This window comes from Carassius gibelio, chromosome B6 (genome assembly GCF_023724105.1).
Source record: "Carassius gibelio isolate Cgi1373 ecotype wild population from Czech Republic chromosome B6, carGib1.2-hapl.c, whole genome shotgun sequence".
NCBI classification, from domain to species: Eukaryota; Metazoa; Chordata; class Actinopteri; order Cypriniformes; family Cyprinidae; genus Carassius; species Carassius gibelio.
In genome coordinates, this window is record NC_068401.1 from 23,534,116 (window position 1) to 23,558,114 (window position 23,999).

General features: G+C 38.5%; 1 protein-coding gene and 1 long non-coding RNA gene across 2 annotated transcripts; both read left to right on the top strand.

The window, feature by feature from the left end:
• Positions 1-433: 433 nt before the first annotated feature.
• On the top strand, positions 434-5,535 carry LOC127960267 (uncharacterized). Its single transcript, XR_008154355.1, has 2 exons — positions 434-804; positions 4,725-5,535. It is a non-coding gene; the product is annotated as an uncharacterized LOC127960267 (long non-coding RNA).
• A 13,960-nt stretch (positions 5,536-19,495) lies between these two features.
• Positions 19,496-21,592, top strand: coq7 (coenzyme Q7 homolog, ubiquinone (yeast)). Its single transcript, XM_052559298.1, has 6 exons — positions 19,496-19,689; positions 20,355-20,533; positions 20,611-20,725; positions 20,808-20,947; positions 21,106-21,174; positions 21,287-21,592. Exons 1-6 carry the CDS (start codon positions 19,599-19,601, stop codon positions 21,362-21,364), a joined length of 672 nt encoding a protein of 223 aa, XP_052415258.1. The 5' UTR covers positions 19,496-19,598; the 3' UTR covers positions 21,365-21,592.
• The last annotated feature ends 2,407 nt before the right edge of the window (positions 21,593-23,999 follow it).

Below are 23,999 nucleotides of genomic sequence, written 5' to 3' on the forward strand. Positions count from 1 at the left end.
ATTTAAATGTGTTCCTTGTTTTACTGAGCCTCTCATATGTCCATATAATATAAGGGCTTTCGGTACTCCCTTCTGTTCATGGTGTCTCTCGCATGCAGTGGTGTGTAAGAGCATGCGCAGTCCCAGATCTATGAGTAAATGGGTTTCTCAAAACCATTTACTCATGAAAAACTATGCACGTTTCTGTGTCACAAATCTTTTGTACAAATATATCCATATACACAGTTAGGAAATGATACTGACTGTTTTGAATCTGAGAAAGCTATCCTAATTAATTGACACGTGTCATGTTATAAAATGTCGTGCTAAATTTGGTCTCAAGCAGAGACCTGCACCTGTTTGGCATGTCAAATGGATCAAGCGTGTCAAGCGCGTTTAAAGGAGAAGCACTCAAGCATTCTGTTGTAAATAGACCAAAAACGATGCTCTGAGACATAGGTTTAACACAGACATGCTCACGTAATGCAAAACATACACATTTTCACACACAAAAACTCATTCACATAGGCACCCAGACATTCTCACACACAAGTTTGTATTACTAGGCTGGCACAAGTTAAACAGACGGTCAGACTGATATTATGTCTGTCTCTTTTGAAGCTCTCAGTAGTCTGTTATGAAGTAACATCAGTCCAACAGAAATCCTGGAAAAGTCCCGTACACTGGTGGAAAGTTTTAGGTGGACCTCAGTCAAGGAGCTTCTGCAGAGACATGGAAAAAACGATGGATGGACAAGCCTTCCCACAAGCTCTCCCTGCGGCCAGTCATTTGTGTGAGGAAAGCTGTATTGTGTTATTCTTCAAGGTGAGAGAATATAAATTCAGACTTTTCGTTAAAGATGATTCTTTTGCAGCACCATATAAGATAAAAAAAAACGTTAAAATAACAGGTCTCATTTTATTTTACTCACATAGACTGATCTAGGCTCCTCATAGTATCATTTCTAATGACTAAAAGGCCCTGTAAATCACTCTGAGTACCCAATTACAATGAGGCCTCTAAAGGGAGCTTGAAAGAAAGCGATTAAATAGCAGCAAGAAGCCTGACTGCTCATGGCGATAATGACTTGGAAAAGAGGCACAGAGGAGACAGATATAATCAGTCCCTGTGTGCTATAGTTGCCAATTTTGCCTCTTAGTTTTCATTGTTTTTAGAAAAGCTCACAAATCAAGCAAGAACTGGTGCAAAATGACCAAACCCTAGACTGATTTTCCAGATTTTGTGAAGGAATGAAACATGAAAACAGGAAGACACCTAGGACTAGAGGTTGATATGAATGTCAAACAGAGAATTTTCATTTTTGGGCAAAGTGTTCTTTTAACTAAGGCGGCAAAATCAACGGTGAATCATATTAAACAGTCTGAGAGCTGCTCTCATGTATAAACGTTTATCAAATTTGCACACTTTCCAGTTGCACTATCGACCCTCACTTGGGTTTTCAGTGGCCAGACCACCTATAGAAAAGCCAGCATTGTAAAAAACATAGCATTATACTGTCAGAACAACTAAACAGAGAGATGAATTGATGCATTCTTCCTGGTCAACCATGAATCCACCAGGGGTTTGGCAAACGGTCTCCAAACAACAATGACCATCTCATTCTGTCTATAGTTTTGAGGACTGCACTTATGGCAGTAAATGAGCCGAAAACTTCATGAAATGAGAAAATGCCACATTGCCCTAGTGTACGATAAAGCTGCTGCTGAAGAGATTATTTACATGTGACGGTAGCTCTGAGAGAACAAACAACTGTCGGCGTTTCCCATTTAAAATACTCAAATCAGCATGGCTGCCCACTTTTGTTTTTGTTAATCAAGACCAGACAGCTAAATAACAGTCTTACAAACAAACAAGTCAAAGTGCCATTATCTTTTTATGCTGTGGGGTGAGGCCAAACTGTTTCCCACAGCTGAATTATGTGTATCAAAGGTCCACCACATATAGTGTTGTGCATCATGCCATCATGCTCACCCGCAGGACATACGCTTCGTTATGACTGTATGTTGGGTAACCAGTCTGTGGTGTTGAGTGGAAAGCTAAAAATAGCCAGGATACCAAATTTAAACATGTAGCAGTCCTAAATTTATACTTATCTAAACAGCAATGGGTTTTTTTTGGGGGGGGGGCTGTTAGGGTATTTCATATATATTTAAAATATATATATTATAAATTGCACAGCTTAGGGAAATTATTTTTCAGTTTGGAAAAATATTTAGTTTAAATCCAAAAAAAGACAAAATATACTACAACGTGTATTTCAAGGGGAAAGAGAATACTAAATGTATTTTTAAAAATATATCTTGGATAATATAATGACATCTGACAGAAAATATAAACAATATAAAGAATGGTCAAACATTATATGAAGGAATATAAGTAACTAAAATGTACATAACAATATGTTTCAAGAATAACAATAATTCAGAAAGAAATATTTTTTTTTTCTGCATAGGAAAATATTTTAAAAAATCTGTTCCATCTTTCAAACTGAAAATTGTCAGCGTGATCAATTAGTAATAATATTTGTACATATTTGCAAAGCACATAAGTCAGGTTGAATTGAGTCAGGTTAAAGTAACTAGTACAACATACAGATAAATGTATATTATAACAATTTTTTTTATAATATGGACATTATATATAAATATTACTTTAAAAATATTATATAACATAACTTGAAATATTTATACAAAAATTGTTTTTCAATATATCTAAATTATATGTTTTTCTGTATAGATGTGATTTTTTTAAAATTAGTTTCATCTTTCAAATTGAAAATTGTCAGCGCATTCATTTAGCAATAATATTTGTTTTGAAGCAAGTATAAACATCACTAGAACAGGTAAAAACATTTATGTCGGATGTGCTCTGTATATGCTTCGCTAATTAGTGCAAAGCCTTACGGACCAGATTTAACATTTGTGGAACAAGAAACTGAACTCAAAGCTGTCCAAAGAAAGTTGGATTGTTGCCACTTTCAGCCAAAAAGTGTTTGTTAAGCTGGCATACAGGAGAGACCAGAGTCTGTCTCTATGCCAGTCTGGCAGAAATAGTGCCAGAGCATTGGTACACCAGTCAAACTCCACTCCATTTCCTCTAGCCCATCTCTTTCTCTATCTGTCTCTCTCTCTTTCGTTTACTCTGGAGCGAAAACAGTCTAGAGAAAATAATGGTGTCATTTTCAACCTACTCTCCCCAGTGCAGATAAATATAGCTCTGGCCGCAGAGGTGCCAAAACCCTTTAAGACACAGCTTTTGGTAGGAAGTAAGAAAATATCTTCTTCTTTTTTCAAAGAACCATCATAAAGTCTGTGGCAAAGGGCCAAGGAGTGGTAAATCCAGATGTGTCAGCCTACGCATGCAATTATGACTCGTGTTGTTTTCTGCCACACTCTCCCCTCCCTCCTTCCACCCTGCTACGTCGTCTGCCCCTTCATGATTCAGGACAGATCAAACGTCTGGCTGTGTGCTGTCAAGGTCATCTGAGTTGATGAAGATTTTGACGGGTCTGTTGTCTACAGACATGTCTCACAGGTTTCTGCTAGCCTGAGAGATATTTGCCACCAGGTTCTTCTGAAAACTGAATAGTTAGTTTAGATATCCTTAAAACTGGTAATCTAGCAAAACATGCACACACACACACATACATGAACACAGATATACTTATATATATGTTTGTGAAATTTACTAGCAATTTCTTAGTGAAGATTGTTTCTACAGTGCACTAAGGCATTATATGGTGTTTTTCTTCTTGTTCTTTGGTCATGTCTTATATTGTCAGAGCATGGAAAGAAGATGGTAAGTATTGCATTTTTTAGTCACAATCTGGGAAGAAAATGTCATCTTATCAGATATACTCCACTAATGTGTCAGAGATCATTATATAACATTTTTGGCTGAGATTCTTGTTGATGAAATGGATGGAATTTCATGGTAAACACAAAAGGAAAACCACAAAAGGAAGAGTAATCGCTTGGTAAATTGCAGACACTATAAATGGAGGGTACCTCTGTCTGGATTCCTTTGGATGAGATGATGGTTTGCTCTAACCGGAAGTGGATGCGTCAAGATTTTCATCACTCCAGGCAGTCTCCTAATTACAGGCTGGTTAAACGAAAATGTATCTTAATTTTATGCGTCTATAAACTCGCCATATAATTATGTCTACATGGCAGGCCTATCAACAAATGTAACACCTTTATATCAGAGCCAGACTTTATCTTTTTGACACTGCCATCTCTATATATATCTATAGGCTTATACTGTAGCAACTGAAGAGAGATTATATAACAGGCTATTTCTTTTGATTTTAAAAAATGTAACAAATTAGCCACATTTACAATGAGAATCGTAATATCTAGGAAACTACTATATGTTTTACCTGTCATTGTAAAGACCGCAGATAATATCTTTATTGACTTTTTGGTGGCCTCTGAACCCTATATGCATGAATACCTTGATATTAAAAGAGTATTATTCTTTGCAGAGCCAAGTAGGAGTTTAAAACATTGGTGGCCCTCCCTCGCAGCACTAAAAAAACACTTATCATTTCCTCAAAGATTATTACCAATTATATTGTCATTCTGCCCATTAACAAATCAGATTTTTAAGGGAGCATTGCAATTTTAAAGGGGCACGGAGGAAGGCAGCATGTGTGGGCCACATCAGGATGATGCATCACTGTGTCATTAAGGCCATTGCCTCTTATTATTCCCAAACTGCAGATCAAAGACCAGGCACATGTTCAAGAATCCTTGATTGAAGACTCCAAAAGCTGCTGTCCGCTCACACAGACCTATACGTGCACCCATATGGAAACCTGCACACAAAGGCTAGCCTAACTAACAGAAGGACAATGCTGTGCAAGACTTTGAGTAAACATCATCCAATTACTTTTAACCGTCTTTAATAGGATGCTGTGGCTTTTTACAAACTATAAGCAGACCATCTTGCTCCAAAATAGAAGCTTGTGGAAATCCGTGGGATCGGCCCGCAGACAGCTCACTGGAGCCTGTCCTGTAATCTAATGGAGAATACCACCTACTCACCCCGGCTCAGTGACGTACATCCATTCATTTATGACATAATTCGTGGTATGGACTCATGCAACACAAACACGACTTAATGTTTATTGGCGTACTTTGGCTAAAAATATTTTTGCAGGGCCGAGGAATAAGTGGGAGCTATGAGTCCTTTATGAGTGTTTTGCCACAAAGAGAGAGAGTCTTTAACGAAACACAACCGGGAATGAAAATCAACATTTTCTGAACCATCGTCTGAATATTTTATTTTCGCACTTTCCACAGCTAATTGGAATCAGATGTAGTTCTAAAAATATTTCAAATTATTAAACCATTTGGGGTTTGGTTTTATACTTTATACTGTCGACGCTACTGAGACTTTTAAACGGGTTCTGATAATTACAGTACTGTACATATATGTCTCCATATACATACAAAGCTGTCCTGGTATGACTATATCAAAAAGGCCATTTTAAAACAATTGTATTTGTTTAATTAAAGATAAAAGACTGAAGTTGTATTTTACAGTTTTTTTACTTTTTATTTTTTTACTGTTCATGGTTTTGTTTATGACAAATGGCACAGCTGTCATCCAGATGGTCCTTACTGCAGTCTGTATAGAAGAGTAGGGACAGCACTGTAACAGAGAAAAACCTTTAGTGAGTATACAGTACTTCACAAGTCAGAATATTTTTCCTCCTGTATGAATTTTTGAACACATTAAAATAGAAAACATTAGGTCATGATTTAAAATAAGATGTTATTGAGAAAAGTTGCAGTTCAGTGAGCTCACTGCTGCGCTGTATTAAATGGTCCAGAAAAAAAAAAATTCTATTATGACAGAGATTCTCTGGCATCTCAGACACAACCTGATGGTCATGGCAAATTAAAACTGTAGGTTTTCAGAAAAAAACTACCCTCACAATCACACCTTTTAAATGTGGAGTGCCTGCACTTTGGAACAGTATGACATAACTGAAGGCCATGACCCAACAATGGGCTGCAAGTCTGTTCTAACAGGGAAGCATGGGGGAAAAAATGTGAAGTGCAAAAAATATAGTGTAATTAACCACATAATCGTGCAGGGGAACAAATCACTTCCCTTACCTTTTGCACTTGATGTTAAAGGCTGCACAGCAAACTCTATTATATTTATCCACAAATATAGTTTGGTAGTAATACCAGATGCAAACCACCGATTTTATTAAAGGAATAGTTCACCCAAATATAAAAATAAGTTGTTTGTAGATGAGATTGTTTCTTTATTGGAACAGATTTGGAGAAATGTACAGTAGTATTACACCACTTGCTCACCAATTTATCATCTTCCGTGAATGGGTGCAATCAGAATGATAATTCAAAAAGCTGATAAAAACATCACAATAATCCACAACTAACCTACACACCTCCAGTCCATCAATTACTGTCTTGTGAAGCAAAAAGCTAAGTGTTTGTAAGAAAAAATATATATATTTGGGATGTTTTTAGCTTTAAACTTTTAAGTCTATCCCTAATTGTCCTCTTACTGTATATTAAAATCCACCCACATAACTGTTTTGAACTGTTGCTTGTAAATGGTGCATGATTAGTGCATATTTCTCTCCTTATTTAAGAATACTTTTTCACTGGAGAAAGCAATATTATGGATTTATGGATTTTAACCAAGCAATGATTTGAAGTAAAAAAAAATGTCTTAATGGTGAAGCTTCTTACTTTATAAGACATATATTTATGGGATGGAATCATGTGGATTACTTGGATTACTGTGATTTTTTTATTAGTTTTTTTAACACTCATTCTGACGACACCCATTCACTAGAGAGGATCCATTGGTGAGCAAATGATTTCATAATAAATTTCTCAAAATCTGTTCTGATGAATAAACAAACTCATCTACATCTCGAGAAAATTTTCAGCACAATCAATTCATCAATAAAAGTTTGTCAACTCAAATTGTCTCATTAACTGCAACTGGGAACAAATTTCAAATCAGACTCAATCAGAATACAGTGCCCTCTATCTATACAAAATGTGTGTATTGGCAAAATAGGGTAACAATACAACATCTCTAAATGTCCAACATTGTTTCTGTCTTCTGTGTCTATCATAATATTAGTATAAGGGCATCTTTCCCAGCATCTGCTGGTGCAGACAGAATATTAGTAATAAGCATTTGTATATTATTTTGTCGATGATATACAGACTATTGCTTGTTTGCCAGCTCATTGTGAAATCTGATTCATCCCAGCCAGCCACAGAGAGGTTTGTCTGGACATGAAAGCATGCACCCAGCAGCCAGGTGAAGATTCAAAACATGTTGGACAAGCCTCTGACACCTACTCCTTCAGTAGTCAATAAGTGGACAGACAGACGCAGCGGCATGTATTAGCTTACATGAGCCTGCTGAATTCCCAAAGTCTACAAGAGCAGCCTGGTTTTAAGCGGTTTAACATGGTCTGCAAATGAGAAGAAACATTTCTGAGGGCAAAATCTTCAATACTGACAGTAAAGCTTCTCCTCTCCCTGCTTAAATAGTGGACTATAAAAAGAGGTGTGCGTCTATTGGAAGACTATGCAAATTTAAATCTGAATTTGATTCTTGTGCTGTTGTCGTGATGTTTATGAGTTGGTTTGTCTTTTTTCAGGGGGATACCACTGAGCAACAATAAAATAAAATGTGTTGGGCCAATTTTTTAACTTGCACCAGGGTTACATAACAGGCGCAAGCCAGTAACCCAGTTCCTGACCACAGACTATTATACATACTAGATTTTCCTGAGTCTGCTGGGCTATGCAGGTGATTTTAAATCCTTTAGGCCCATTTTATATTAAGTGTCTTTAATAATAAATAATTTAAATTAATCATAAGATACAGTGCAATTATTGTGATTGTTTTTGTGATCGTTTCGTTGGTGCCGTTTTGTGGTGTTTTCTTTTCTCTTTTGTTTGTTTTTACTTTCACTTTCTTAGTGCTATGCAATTGGTTCTGCTTCCCGCCAATCATTGTTGGAAGTAATGACGTCATCTGATTCATCTCACCTGGCGAATACCGGATCTATAAAAGGAAGATGCTGACAATGCAAGGGTGGTTCTCAGTTCTTATTTGTTCATCCTCGTTTCCTTTCCTTGCTTCCTTTCCTCTAGTCTTCGTGCCACCCCTTCAGGAGGCGAGGGAAGGACGCAAGGAAAAGATGCATGGATCAAGGAATTTTGGAATTTGGGTCACGTTAAGTCGATAAAAGACTTCTGCTTAGGATACACCTGTGTATCCTCGCTCATCGCTCCCCATGAAGCCTCCTCCCTCCTTGAACCTCGCCTCCTCATGGTGCAATTAGAGAATTGAGATGTCCTTCAAGATGGCTGTGCTCGATCGGTTTCCGGGTCATAGGATGGAGGATGGAGGAGCGAGGAGACTTTTAGAGGGATATTTAGAAGGGATATTTTGTTTGATTGCCGCCCAATTCTCTCCTTTGGTTTCCTTTGCCTGGGGGTTTTATTTTCTTTTTTCCTTTTGTTTCTTTTTATGTAAATATTACTGTGAGCTATTTTTGTACAAAAGCTTTCCTAAAATAACACTGTAAATAAACACTTGTTGTTTATCTTTAGCGGTTTGGTTTTCATTGCTTGCACTAGTATCGGACAGAAGTCAAACCCTGACAGTTAAATGTTATTCCCCATACCCTCTACTAACAACAGGGGATGTAATATTAAGTGGGGGCTCGTACGGGACCTTTACAACTTTCCAGAGATGTTGAAGTTTGTTGTCGTGTTGATGCCTAATATGTAGGCTGGTGTGGTATTTGGACTATTTGATTCAAGATAAAATTGATGCAGTGCGCTGGAGTGTGTGTAGTGTTGTGGATATATTTAGCGAACATGGCTTCTTTTGACTTGCTGACATCTCTTAGTCATCCTTGTAGTGATCAATTGGAAAAGTGTAGGAAGGATGTAACACACGGACTCGAGGACAGAAGGTTAAAGTTTGACAAGTTTATTATGAAAACAGGTAAAGGAAATATTTCTGGAGAGAGGCAGGTGAGTTTGAAGGAACTATTGAGCAAGGTTTGGATGACAGGATGGGATATGGGCTTTCTCCGTATTGCCCGTGGGGTGACCAGGATGGAGGGATCGTTGCACACACCTCAGGGGTAATGCAGGAGAGGACATCTTAGAGGAGGGATCGCTGGAGACACACAGGAGGAACGATGGAGGAACACTGGAGTCTAGGAGAATCGGGCTGACAAAGAGGTAAGTAACGTGGTTAGCAGAGAGTCAATGCAAGTATGTTGTAATAGGAAGGGTTCCATTTTTAAGCTACGTCACGGCTGGAGTAGACACTGGAGCGAGCTCTGGTGCTTGAGCCAACACTGGAGTGAACTGGGGTTCAAGAGCCCTCCCTTGGATTGTCGGGGAATCAGAAGCCCTCCTTGGGCTCGTCGTGGGAAATCAGGAGCCCTCCTGGGTTGTCTGGGAATCTGGAGCTCCTCCTGGTCTCGTCTGGGAATCTGGAGCCCCTCCTGGGCTTAACTGGGGTATGGGAGCCCCTCCTCAGCTTACCTCTGGATGGGGGTGCTCAGGAGATGAGGGAGGGATGGAACGGGACTTGCGGAGACACAGGAAATTCTATGCTAGGCGGAACCAGCGGAGACACAGGGAATTCACTTCTGGGCGGAACCAGCAGAGACTCAGGAGATACAGGGCTTAGGGCCAGGGAGGAGATCTGGAGGTCTCGGGGAAGGGCTGAAGTAAAGGAGAGAGTGTGCTTTTTGGGGTGGTATGTGGAGGGAACTTGCTTTTGGTGAGCTGGAGCACCCACATGCTTCTGGATGGGAAGAGAATAAGGATCCTCCACATCGACGAAGAACTTGGAACCATTTAAATTGAGGACTGTAGCAAGGTTCAACACAGTCTTAATAGGAAGGAAGAAGGCAGGGGTCGGCTTGTTGCTGGGACGCTCGTTTATTTAACCAAACAAACAAATCACGATGCCCTCTGGGCATGAACAGCAAACTATTGCTCAAACACAGTCAATAACTTCAATTTCACTGTTGAGGCTTCCCAGTGCAGTACGAGGTCCCAGCATGTCTCTCTCTCTCCTTCTCTCTGCGGTGAGGCTTATATCTCTCCACGCCAATTACTGCAATCAAACACACGTGTTCGTTATTTGCACTTGACCTACTTACGCCTCACTCTGCTCCCCCCGTCTCTCTCCCATTGCAGATTCCGCTAACCACGCCCCCCTCGCCACATGGACATAATTAATAAAATCTGCAATGGGTCTGCAGCAATCTTCTGGAGTCAAAAAACAAAACAGGTTGTCATCTTTTAGTCCCATCTGGAAGCATGCATTAAGCATGGAATTGCTCCAACTCACCAGAGGTATCAAGCTCAAGAACTCCTCAACATACTCCTACAAAGGCCTTCCCTCCTGCTGGATTCCATAGAGATAATCATCAGCCCAGGTCATTTTCTAATTAGGTCTGATCCTCTTGTAACACATGGACTCGAGGACAGAAGGTTAGAGTTTGACAAGTTTATTACAAAAACAGTATAGGAAATACTTCTGGAGAGAGGCAGGTGAGAGAGTCCAAAGGAACCATTGAGCAAGGTTTGGATGACAGGATGGGATATGGGCTTTCTCCTTATTGTTGATTGGGTGACCAGAATGGAGGAATCGTTGCACACACCTCTGGGGTAATGCAGGAGAGGATATCTCGGAGGAGGGATCACTGGAGACATACAGGAGGAACGATGGAGGAACACTGGAGATACACAGGATTCTAGGAGAATCAGGATGACAAAGAAGTAACATAATAATAATAATAATTCCTTACATTTATATAGCGCTTTTCTAGGCACTCAAAGCACTTTACATTGTCAGGGGGTATCTCCTCATCCACCACCAGTGTGCAGCATCCACCTGGATGATGTGATGGCAGCCGTAGTATGCCAGAACGCCTACCACACACCAGCTTAATAGTGGAGAGGAGACAGAGTGATGAAGCCAATCAGCGGATATGGGGATTGTAAGGAGGCCATGATGTTCAGAGACCAATGGGCGAATTTAGCCAGGATGCTAAGGTTACACCTCTACTCTTTTCGAAAGACATCCTGGGATTTTTAATGACCACAGAGAGTCAGGACCTCGGTTTAACGTCTCATCCGAAGGATGGTGCTTGTTGACAGTATAGTGTCCCCATCACTACACTGGGGTGCTAGGACCCACACAGATAAAGGTGTGCTAAAGATAAATGCGAGGTGAACACCCCCTGCTGGCCTCACTAGCACCTCTTCCAGCAGCAACCTAGTTTTCCCCGGAGGTCTCCCATCCAGGTACTGACCAGGCTCAGCCCTGCTTAGCTTCAGTGGGCAAGTATGATTAGTAGAGAGTCAGTGTGAGTAACTTGTAATAGGAAGGGTTCCACTTTGAAGCTACGAGATCGGACAAGGTTGTGAACTGAGGTGTGTGCTTATATGTGGTGGTTAAATGGTGACTGGATAGAGAACAGGTGCCGGTGAGTAAATTACTGAATTGTGAACAGGTGCTGGTGATTAATACTTGAGTGAGGGAGTCTGACCAACTTGTGACAGTACTCACAGTACTACAGTGGGGAAGGCTCAGAAAATTTGCTTTACTCTATCATTGGAAGAGGGTATGAAGTATGAGGCTGTTAAGACCGCAATTCTTAGAGCCTATAAGATTTACTGGCCAAAAATTTGGGAATCACAAAAGGAGTCAAGAGACATATGTGGAATTTGCTTGTGAGAAAGACATTTTGTTTGCTAAATGGTGCGTGGCAGTGGTTTATGACTCTTTGAAGGAATCAATTTTGTTGGAAGAGTTTAAATCTTATTTGCCTGAAAGCATAGTAATTTATTGGAGTGTTGGCTGGTGAATTCGTTCGGGTCTATATTTTAAATGATCAGCCGGGTCTGGGTCGTGTCCGAATCTATTACCTAGTGTCCCGGGTCTGTTTAACATTCTGTGTCATCGGACTCGGAGAACACCCGGCCGTGATCAAACACTGCTCGTGTTTTTCGTAACTTGCAACTAGTAAAATTGGGAAAAGAAAAGAGTGAGCCAAAGAAAAAAGTGATCTCTCTCTCTCTGCCTTTAGAAGCTAATGCAAGCTAATGCTTGCAGACTTGACACTCTCAGATTGAATATATTTAAAATCAGCAACACAATCTGAGGTGAACTGTCACATGAATGTTTTCTATGATGCTCAAATTGCATTAAAGCATATTTAGGTTAATACATCTAGCACGCATGTGCAGTCTCGAGCGCGTTTCATGTTTCTATGGCAACCAGTGAGGGACACTTTGACCGCCAAACCGCGCTTTACATTTTCTCCCATTTTTATAATAATATAAATTAACCATTTAATCTTAAAGTTTTATTGGTCACAGAGACAGAGTTATTATGCGAGTTAACTCGAGTAAGAATGTACATGTGCACATTACATTTGTCATCCATCACCGTGACATTAAGTAGACTTTTGAAACTGAAATAATGAGTGGATTAAGCTTGGACTTGGAATAACAAGAGGAATAACATGGATAACTTTCTTGTTGGAGGATTATAATGCATAACAGACGGTCAGGTACAAGGAAGAGAGACTAAGGCTCCATAAACTAGGTAAGACAAAAAGATGTATTTTTCGCAACAGGTTTATTGATTTGTAATAGCAATTTAAGTCGGAATATGTGACAATCGGGTCCAGTCGGGTCTGTGTTCTCCCGGCGGGTTCGGGCCAGGTAGGCATTTCTCGGATCTACACGGGTCTGGGTCCAGCTTTTGAAATATTAGATGGGTCCGGGTCGATTCGGTGTAGTACATTACGGGTCTCTTTCGGGTTCGGGCACAAATTTTTGGACCCGTGAAGATACTGTGATGCTTCTACTGTGAAAGTCCCCGTGATAAAGAAGAGAATGCTTTTGTGCATCTGCATTATAAATCAGTGTCAGTAATGAGCCTTTTCCACAGACGCTCCCAAATTGTGTGATCAGCCTCTTCTGTAGGTTCTACGACAGAATCCATTTCCTCACCCGAGCCTGGGATAGCTGGGAGGAGAATGAGGTGGGCAACTGGTCTGATGTAGATTTTTTTCTTTAATCTGGACATCTGCTGACCTTACTCTTCCATCAGCACTCTGGTGTACTTTAGCTACTTCACCAATTGGCCAAAGAGCCCTAGGAAGTTGTGGGTCAATCAACAGAACAACAGAGTCAACTGCAAGATCCACTGTTGTGGCATGCCACTTTTGCTGGTGCTGTAAGGTTGGCATGTAGTACCTTAGAAATCTAGACCAAAAGTGGTCTGCCAAAACCTGACAGTGCCTCCATCTTCTTGTGCTCAGGTATTCGCATTTGCTGTATACCACCTGGGGTAAAACATCATCCAGCCGCCCCATCAAGAGGATGTTCAGAGTGATTACATGCAGATCTGCAATTCTGGATCAGGTATATCCCAGTGGCATCCCAGTGCAAGTTGTGTTCTAGTGATTCTGCAGAGGGAGATTGGAGTTCTGTGTTTCAGATTGTGGTTCCTGTTGTGTATCGGACCCAAGTGTTTTGATACTCAAGTAGTGAAATCACTCTACACAGTTCATCGACCCTCCAGTGCTTACCATCCTGAGAGTCAGGGAGCACTGGAGTGATTTCATCAAACTTTAGAATTGATGTTAAAGAAGTATTGTATGGACAGGGAAAGAGATTAGGATGAAGAAATTCTGCTCATTTTATTTGCTGCTCGAGAAACAGTGCAAGAGTCCCTGGGTTTTAGTCCAGCTGATCTGTTTCATTCAGTCAGAGGCCCTTTGAAAATATTAAAGGATGCTATCATCGAAACAAAAGTGTCAACCAATGTGCTTGAGTTTGTGAATCAGATGCAGGAACGCTTGCGCAATGCTTGTTCATTGGTACGTGTAATCTCACAACGGCACAGAGCAGTACGAGAAGCAGCATGATTTGAAAGTTGTTCCCCATTGTTTTCAGAGTGGTGATGAGGTACTTGTTCTTCTGCCTGTTCCCGGGTCAGCTTTAGCTCCTTGTTTTGCTGGTCCCTATAAAGCTCTGAAACGAATAAACGAGACAGATTATATTATTGCTACACCTGATCGGAAGTGTCAGACTTGGGTATGTCATGTTAATATGTTGAAGGCTTTTCATTAGAGGGAAAATCCTACCAGGCGCTGTGGAGCAGAAAGATGCTCCTGTGGTTACTGCCACTGTGTGTGAATGAGTGAGTCCCTCTTGCTGTGACACTGATGTTGATGAGGATGGAGCTTTGTTGCATAATGCTGAGCAACAGGGGGTGAGGTTGTCGGATTCTGTGATGTTATAAAATTTGTCACAGCATCTCGTTCATTCGTCTTCAGCTCAAAAACAGGACATTATGCAGTTGGTTAAAGGTTTCCTCAATTATTTAACGATGTGCTTACTTGGATGACTGTTTTAAAACATAATATCATGGTTTCTAACTCGTCATCTAAACAGCATGCGTATCATGTTGATATAATAAAACCATCTGTTATGCATGCAGAAGTTGATTACTTGGTAGAAAATGGATTGGCTGTACCTAGTTGTAGCCCATGGAGTAGCCCATGTCTGTTGGTACCTAAACCTGACGGAATTTATCAATTCTGTACAGATTACAGAAAGGTTAATAGTGTTACCATTCCTGATTCGCATCCTTTACCTAGGATGGAAGATTGAATAGACAATCTTGGATCAGCCCGATTCGTTGGCAAGTTAGGTTTGCTTAAAGGACACTGGCAAGTCCTTTACCCCTTGGACACTTACCCCTCGTGCCTCTGAAATTTCAGCCTTCATTCTCCAGTACTCTATTATAACTTTCGGGTTGCGAAATGTACCGGCAACATTTCAGAGGCTAGTGAACATTGTGTTAGCTGTGGTTCCAAGTTGTAATGCATACCTTGATGATTTAGTTGTTTATTCTTCTGATTGGGTAGAGCATCTTGCTTTATTAAAATTCTTAATTTGGCAAAATGTAAATTTGGGCAAGCCACCATCACCTATTTAGGTTAGCTGGGACAGGGGCAGGTTCGTCCGGTGGAGGCCAAGATTGCTGCCATTTTTGAGTTTCCTGCTCCACTGTCCCAGATTATGCCCCTTCAAATTGGAAGTTGATGCCAGTCCAGTAGGGGCTGGAGCTGTTTTGTTACAGGAGGATGTGACTGGAGTTGATCATCAGGTTTGTTATCGAGAAGGAGGCTCTATCACTTCTTCTTGCATTGCAGCACTTCAAGATTTACGTTCGCTCTACTAATCTACCTATTGTTGTTTTTTCACTGATCACAGTCCTCTTACTTTTTCTCCCGTATGTATAATCACAATCAACAGCTTATGTGGTGAGTTCTGTTGATAAAGAATTATGATTTAGAGATTCAGCACAAACGAGAACAGGAGAAGGTAGTAGCAGATGCCCTGTCATGTGTCTAGGAAAGGTTATTAATGTAAACATATTTTTTGTATGTTTTTATAATGTTTATTCTTAAGGGGGAGAGGGTTATGGCTGGTGCCATTTTGTGGTGTTTTATAGTGTCTCTTTTCTCTTTTGTTCGTTTTTACTTGCACTTTCTTAGTGCTACACCATTGGTTCTGCTTCCTGCCAATCATCACTGGAGATGTCATCTGATTCATTCCACCTGGCAAATACCGGGATCTATAAAAGGAAGATGCTGACAATGCAATTCGTTGCTATTATTTTTGTTATTGGGATTTTTTTTTTTGGACGATGCTCGACGCTAACTTTGTGTATTGTGGGTTAAGCTGTTGTTTTTGAATATTTGCATGTGTTCATTGCATTACCAAAAAGCTCTGTTTGACCTCCATTCATTTAAACATTATATGCAAGCTGTTTTTGAATATAAGCTTTCCTACAATAACATTTTAAATAAACACTTGTTGTTTGCCTTTAGTGCTTTGGTTTTCATAGCTTGCACTGGTATTGGACCGAAGTCAAACCCCAACAGTAAAATGTTATTCCCCATACCCCTTACTAACATCAGAGGATATAACAGCATATCTGCTGATTCAGACTTAATGTGTTTATTGTTTGTTTTTGTTTTTCCACTAGAGAAAGCATATTATGGATAAAGGACTTGCATATTAGCTGGAAGTTGGTTTGAAGTTAAAAACATCTTTATTATGGATTTGTTTCTTCTAAGCACACAGCATTTCATTTCAAAATACATTAATTGATGGACTGGAGTCATGTGAATTACTTGTAGGTTTTTAGGGTTTTTATGTTTTTATCAACTGTTTGGACTCTCAATTTGACTGCACCCATTAACAACTGAGGTTTCCTTGGTAACTGATTTAATGTTAAAGGGGGGGTGAAATGCTTTTTCATGCATACTGAGTTTTTTACACTGTTAAAGAGTTGGATTCCCATGCTAAACATGGACAAAGTTTCAAAAATTAAGTTGTACGTTTGAATGAGTATTTTTGTTCCAAAAATACCTCTTCCGGTTTGTCACAAGTTTTGGAAAGTTTTTTTCGAGTATGGCTCTGTGTAACGTTAGATGGAGCGGAATTTCCTTATATCGGTCTTAAGGCACTTCTGCCGGAAGAGCGCGCGCTCCAGTATAGCAGAGCACTGAGAGCAGAGACATTCACTGATCAGAGCGAGAGACCGAATTGTCACAAAAGAAGTGTGTTTTTGGTTGCCAGGGCAAGACAACCCTGCACAGATTACCAAAAAAAGGGACATTAAAAAAGGGCACTAAGGGACCAGTGGATGGAGTTTATTTTTTACAGAGCATCAACGGAGTTGTGCAAGTGTTTTTGTTTGTTGCCTGCATTTCGAAGATGCTTGTTTTACAAACAAGGCCCAGTTTGACGCCGGATTTGCACATCGTTTATTTCTTAAGGATAATGCAGTCCCAACGAAAAAGGGTCACGATCGTGTGTTGGAACCGCATGCGGTGAGTAAAACTGCTTCAAATATCTCTGTGTTGTTAACTTAGCTATCGGTGCGTAAGCAAATCAATTAAACAACATGCGATGTTGTCATCAAACTGCACTTTCCACATGTACAGCTAAAAAAAAAAAAAAAAAAAGAAAAGACGACATTAAGTGGAACTTAGTCATTTTCCAAAACCGCTAATCAAATAAATACAGTTTCAGTACATACCACATAGAGACGTCGTTGCTGATGCTGCTCTTGTTAAATTTCAGCCTCTGGATCTGATTCTGGATCATAAATATACGCTGAATCTGACTGTTAGCCATGGTTTGTTTTGGATGTTTTTTTCCTCACGGTAATGTCACAGCTTCCAAACGCTCTCAACGCAAAAGCCTACTCGCGCTCGTGATTCTTTAGCTCCGCCCACACGTCACGCCTCCAGCCACTCGTGTTTTTCCGGGAAAAATCGGTACAGACTATCTTTCTCTTATGAATATAATAAAACTAAAGACTTTTTGGAGTTATTAAGGATGCAGTACTACTGTATAGATAACAGGATATTGAGTGAAAACGAGCATTTCACCTCCCCTTTAATTCCTTCAAATCTGTTCCAATGAAGAAACAATATAATCAGAATAGAGTTCAATCTAAAATACAAAAAAGTGCTGTGACCAAGTGATACAACACCAGGTGATGTTGAAATTGTATCTGTCAAAACAGTTTTCCGTATAAATATCTGGTAAGACAATTGCACATTGCTCCTTCAAAAACAACCAAGAAGATTCCAGAGGATTTACCTCAATGTACTGAGCAATGGAAAGCGTCTATCCAAAAGCCTTCAAAGAAAGTACATTTAATTAAACCCTTTGTGCTACAACACATTGACTTGAAAATAAAATGATATGTTATTGTATTAGTAATGACTTAAAATTAGTAATCACCATTATCTGTCACCAGTGATTTAACTGTGGTAGCATAAGAGGGATGTTAAAATGTGGACATATTCAATCACTAAATACATTATAAGCTACTAATAAAATTACATACTATACTCTTGAGGTACTAATATGTCTAACATTTTTAAAATTAATACGTCACATGGCCCTTGACATACATTAAAGCAAGAGTTGTGATGTCTCCCTCATCAGTGCAAACAAATAAACTAAATTTTGCATGGAGCTCTTAGACATTACTCCACCACAGCTATGTCTAAGGCTGTCTGACCAAAGGCTTGGAACAGACATGAACACATTACTTCTCTCCACACTTGTGGACATATTATATGGCTACAGATCTTGAAAACTCACTTTTATATAGTTTATATAGTAGTATAGCTTTTATTTGACTGAGTAATAACATAAGCTGGTCCTCTTTATATCATAAACTACACTGAAGATGTCAAATATCAGTAACATAAAATATATAGTTGTGGTGTTAAAATTACATGTTAGCGTCAACCACAAACATCTGCTAGTGCATTATTTTAATATACTACACCACAGAGTGATGGATATCTCATTTTACATATCTTGATTAAATAAAGATTTATTAAAAAAATAAAACAAGCGTTAACACTGTGTTACTGTTTTGTTTCCTCGAGGCATATGCTCTATTCCATTTTAAAGTTCAGTTTCTCAGTTGTTTGACCTCACATTTTTTACAATACCCCATGTCATAGGCTGTTTAAAGCTGAAATTGTCTTGTCATGTTGACCTAGCATTAAATTCCCATAACTAACTCACAGCGTTAACTGTACAGGTTGACTTCTACCTACAGTTCAATGTTTACCTAATGCCAGTCGCAGTTCCATAGCAGTCAGCACCTTCTTTCTTCAGATGGCCAGGCTCCATTTTTATCACTGCAGTGAAATATATGCAGTATGTCTTAATCTAAGACATAGCTACAGAAGCCATGGAATTTACCGGCCAACTTGGATGAAAAATCACATTCTACACTTTACCAAAGGCATGTAAACAGGACGCCTACAGTTTACACACCATGAAAATGACTTTGAAAATTCATTTACTGGTTTACTAGAATGTTCCACTAATTACAAAGGGTGAAATGCAGCCTACCAGAAGGGCCAGAAGCTTAACCTGAAAGAAAAGGGCAATTGTTTATGTCTACGCCACAGAATTGCATCACTTAGAACTGTGCAAGTATAGGAATAACATTTAGCTATGGGAAACTTTTACGCTGACTACGCTGAGTGGGAAAATGTCTGGTGCTGGAAGTTCATAACGCAAATCACTGATAGTTCAGCTGTCCTACTGAAAAATGTATTCTGTACTGCTTCCAATCCATACATCTAGTAACCAAACTAAAGAGTCTTGTTGGACTCCTTTGTGTGACAGTGCCATCTATGGGGCATAAAGAGGAATACTGAATAGTTTTATAATACACAATATGTAATATTTTGTGATGCCTTGCTTTACAAACAGCTTTCTTAGTTTGCTATCTGTGTCTTCAAAAAAAAAAAAAAAAAAGTTATATGGGACATAAAGCCCACCAACGTCACAACCACCAAACGTCTGCACGTGCATGAACGAAGCGACGCGATGACGTCACTTATGTGCGCCACAACCTTCAATGTTATATACTTTCTTCTCTTTACAGTTAGATATATAATTGTTTAATTTCTAGACATGCAGGCAGCCGCGAAGTGTACTTTAAGACTGGACATTAGTCGTGCTTTCTGTCCGTCAAGCGTGAGGAGCTGTCGTGCTGTAAACAGAGGTAAACGTGTGTGATAATGACAGTTGCTTCAAACTGATGTCAAGAAAACATTTCTGCGAACTTCAGCTGTAATACTGCTTACATGATGGCTTGTAGTGATAGCCTTAACATAGGAATAATAGCAAGTAAAAGTAAAAACTTATATGATTTGTAAAGGTTAGATTGTTTTGATTTATGTGATATGATATATTTTTTATTTTTTTTTTTGGAAATTTTGAATTTTCTCTCAATATTTCAGATACTTGCAGATGAGGACTAAAATGAAACTTTTGTTTGCAGATATGTAATATGTGAATCAGGATTTTTTTCAGACACATTTTTTAATATCCTAAGGTTTACTTTGCTAACTCGGAACAAAATAATGCCTTTTTTCCCTTTCAACAAGTGGTTACTCTGTTTAAACTGAATAATGCAGTAAACATTAAATTTATAATGTAATTGTTTTACCTCCATAATGTAGATTAAGTCCAAATTATGTAGTATTTTGAGTTTGTAATGTCAAAAAAAAAAACATTCCTGTTTCATTGTAAAGTGATTACTATAATGTAAGATGTAAAAACAGTAATAATGATCAGTATCAAGTGTTCAATCTTTTGTCTATTTAAAGGCAAAGTGAATGTGTTCTTTTACTTACAGAATTTATTTTTTATTTTTTATGTGTGCAGTAAATGGCTCAGTATCATCCAGAAGATACAGTGTCCTTCCTCCACCACATGATAAAGAGGAAAAAGCCATGCTGGACAGTATGATGAGGGTTGATCATGCAGGAGAGTACGGAGCCAATCGCATCTACGCTGGGCAGATGGCAGTTCTTGGAAGAACTCAGACAGGGCCTCTCATCCAGGTACTGAATATTAGTCTTTAATGCACATATGCAGTTTAATGCAGTAACTGACTGAAATGTGCTTTTCACATTTGCAGCATATGTGGGACCAAGAGAAAATGCATTTGGAAAGGTTTAATGAGATCCTTGGTGAGCATCGGGTTCGACCAACGTTATTGTTGCCATTATGGAATATTGCTGGGTTTGCATTAGGTATGTTTATAATTATGCAAATTTATTTACTTGCTTTCGCAGTGTTCTTTGTGATAATTTGCTTCTACCTCTGTGGTTTCAGGGGCCTGTACTGCTCTTTTGGGTAAGGAAGGGGCTATGGCCTGCACTGTTGCAGTGGAGGAGAGCATCTCAGAGCACTACAACAGCCAAATCCGAACACTAATGGAGGCTGACCCAGAGAGATACACAGAGTTACTACAGGTAATGTGTGTATTTATACCAGTGCTGTGCATGCACACTTATAGTACAGCATTTAAAATCATCACTTCATTCAAACTATTTTATTTTAGCAAAATGCAAAATGTTAGCTATCTAAAATGCACACTGAGACATAAACTTACTGTTTTTAATTTAATCAGCTTATTAAAGAATTTCGTGATGATGAAATAGAACATCATGATACAGGATTGGAGCATGATGCTGAGTCGGTGAGTTTGATATATTGGTTTGATGAAATGTTTCAAAAGAAATGTATGTATTAGTTTTGTTGTTGTTGTTTTTGAAGTATTTTTATTTTTTTACTTTGTTTTTCCACTACAGGTACCAGGATATTTTCTTTTGAAAACAGCAATTCAGGCTGGCTGTAAAGCTGCGATCTATATTTCTCAGCGAATTTAGAGTAATTTTAACAATGCATGATGTGTAAATATTGTTTTGTTTATGCCAATCATGTACAGTAAGTAGTTGATTTATGGAGAGCACATTTTAAGAGAGGCTATGGTCAGTTTATGTGATTCTAAAAGTAAACTTCTGAAATCTTCTGAAAACATTTGAAACAATTTTGTAATTAAAAGATTGACTCCCAAAACTGTTTATTTGCTTAAAATAAATGTGTTCACAAAATCATTGTTTTGTTTTATTTTGAGCTTAGAGGACACCCTTGACAGGCAGGCTATAAAAGAAACTTAAAAGCTTAAAATTAACTGTTGACATCATTATCAATGACAAAAATTTATATTCGCAATAAATTGTAAAAAGTAATGACATACGTATGAAAGTCATAATATCATGCATGTTGTCTGTATGGCGCCACTTGGTGGACATAATATGCAAAATCACTTAAAAGTGATAACACTGCCCAGCAAATATGAAAATTCTGCCCTCATATATCATTCTATAGTCATTACTTTATTCTGTGAAACATATACGAAGATATTTTGAAAAATGTTGGAAACCAAACTGTTTTGGTTCCCATTAACATTGTAAGGACAAAAGACACAATGGAAGCCAAACTGCTTATCAACATTCTTCAAAAATATCTTCTGTGCAAAAAAAAACGCTTTAACGCAAGATATGGAAAGGATAGCTCTATGAAGGCCTGACGTCAAGAGAACATTTGTCAGAATTGATAATAAATAGGAATAGTGGATGACAGTGAAAGAAGTTCACGTTCATTTGTGCAACAAGTATTTAATTTTGCAGTTAATGTAATTCCTGAAAATGAAATCAATTTATTATTATTTAAGTTCCACCACTTGATGTCTAGGAATAAAAAGACAGACATGAATGTAAGATCTTATAAGCAGAGATTCAGCAAACTGAGCAGTTTGTCTTTTCCAGTCTTCCACCTCACAATGGATCAGATGGTCAGTGTTTGGATGATATCACTTTCCATCCATACAGCACCCTGAGACTCTAGTTCACACAAGTTCGCTCTAGTTCACATATATAAACAGTGACGCGTGTGTTCATAAATCATAAATCATGTCCCCCAGTTTAGATCCCATCGTGAAACACTCATACATTTCAAAAGGATTGAGAAGAGGTTAAACAACAGTGCTTTGATTTTGTTTAGAATATGAATTGCATAAATGACAGCTGTCAAACCTTTCTGAGATGCCACATTGCTTCTTTAGATGTGTTCATTTTTCCAAAGCACAAAATAGGATTGATTCCAGTGTGTGATTATTTAAATTAATCTCTTGGCTTACCGTATACTGTTAGACTATACATTTTTTACAGTATAATCCAATTTAAGGAACATTAATGGCATAAGTACATGCACACATACATAATACCTGTAATAATTAATCATTAAATATAATTTATATGTATTTTTTATTAGATGTTTTTATTTAAAAAAAAATTACTGGGCAGTTTTTAACGGTTTTATATTTACCTTTTGTTACTGATAATAAAATATAAACAATCTTTTTTTGACATATGTTGTTAAGACATATTGTCTCATACTGACTATTCTCTGAACGACAGCAGAATTTGCACATCTTAAAGCCCACCTGAGTCAGGGGTTTATTTCTGTTTTAGATTAATAGTGCTGACAGCTTCAATGCATGATGTAAGATGTTTGAAAAAAGCAACAAGTATCGAACTGCATATTTGGCATCCAGATTGTGTGACAAAATTACCATAACATAAAAGCATGAGTGATGAGTCCGGTCAAGCTGCAGGTGTTAATACCAGTAAACCATAAAACCGACAACTATATTATCTCACTGTTTAAGAGAACAGAGAGAAAATTCCAAAACTTTGAGTCAATGCACAGATGTGCACACAAAAAAAGCGGATGTTAAAAAAGAGATAAACAATATTATTCCATCGTTTACTTTTCCCCAGAAGGACGTTTTATTTTATTTTATTCCCGATGCCTGTCTTCCAGATTTACCCATTTGACATAGACCGTAAATGTATTTTTATGTGCCTGAACTCAACTTTTAAGTAGATCTTTTTTAAAGAACAGGATATTTAGCAAACAAAGCAGCTAATTTGCAGTAATTAACTTTTTCAGTGGCCATGGTTCAAACCTACTTGTGAACGATCAACCTTTGTTTTAGCACCCCAAATACTTAACCATAAGCTTCATACAACTATGTCCTACATTCAGAGCCAGCAGTAAGCACAGAAACAGCTTCTGTCTTTACCATTTCATTATGCCATTATAAAAACAACATCACTCATAGTTTATACATAGTTTATGTTTGACCCTATTAAGCTCTCTCACTTTACAGGCTGTTAGTGTGTCAAGTTTTTTTATGCATTATCACTTCATACAACACAGCAGATGTCTATACAGTATAAAAGTAACTTCTGATGTTTGATGAAGATTGTTCTGATCTTCTTCTTCTCTGCCCTAAAAGTGTTTGAGAGTCAAGAGACTAAATCACATAGACCCCAAACTTGACAGGATCTGTTTGACACTAAGTGGTGCTATAATAAGGGCATTTATGTTTTACATCATACTTTGGAACCATCGTTTCCATGTACACATTTTTTCCCTGCCATTTTGCAGAAAAAA

Excerpts from the sequence above, each read along its gene's own strand:
- coq7 (XM_052559298.1), top strand. The coding sequence starts at position 19,599 with ATGCAGGCAGCCGCGAAGTGTACTTTAAGACTGGACATTAGTCGTGCT. Across the intron at positions 19,690-20,354 it reads CTGTCGTGCTGTAAACAGAG|TAAATGGCTCAGTATCATCC; the intron begins GTAAACGTGTGT and ends TTATGTGTGCAG. Across the intron at positions 20,726-20,807 it reads TATTGCTGGGTTTGCATTAG|GGGCCTGTACTGCTCTTTTG; the intron begins GTATGTTTATAA and ends CTGTGGTTTCAG.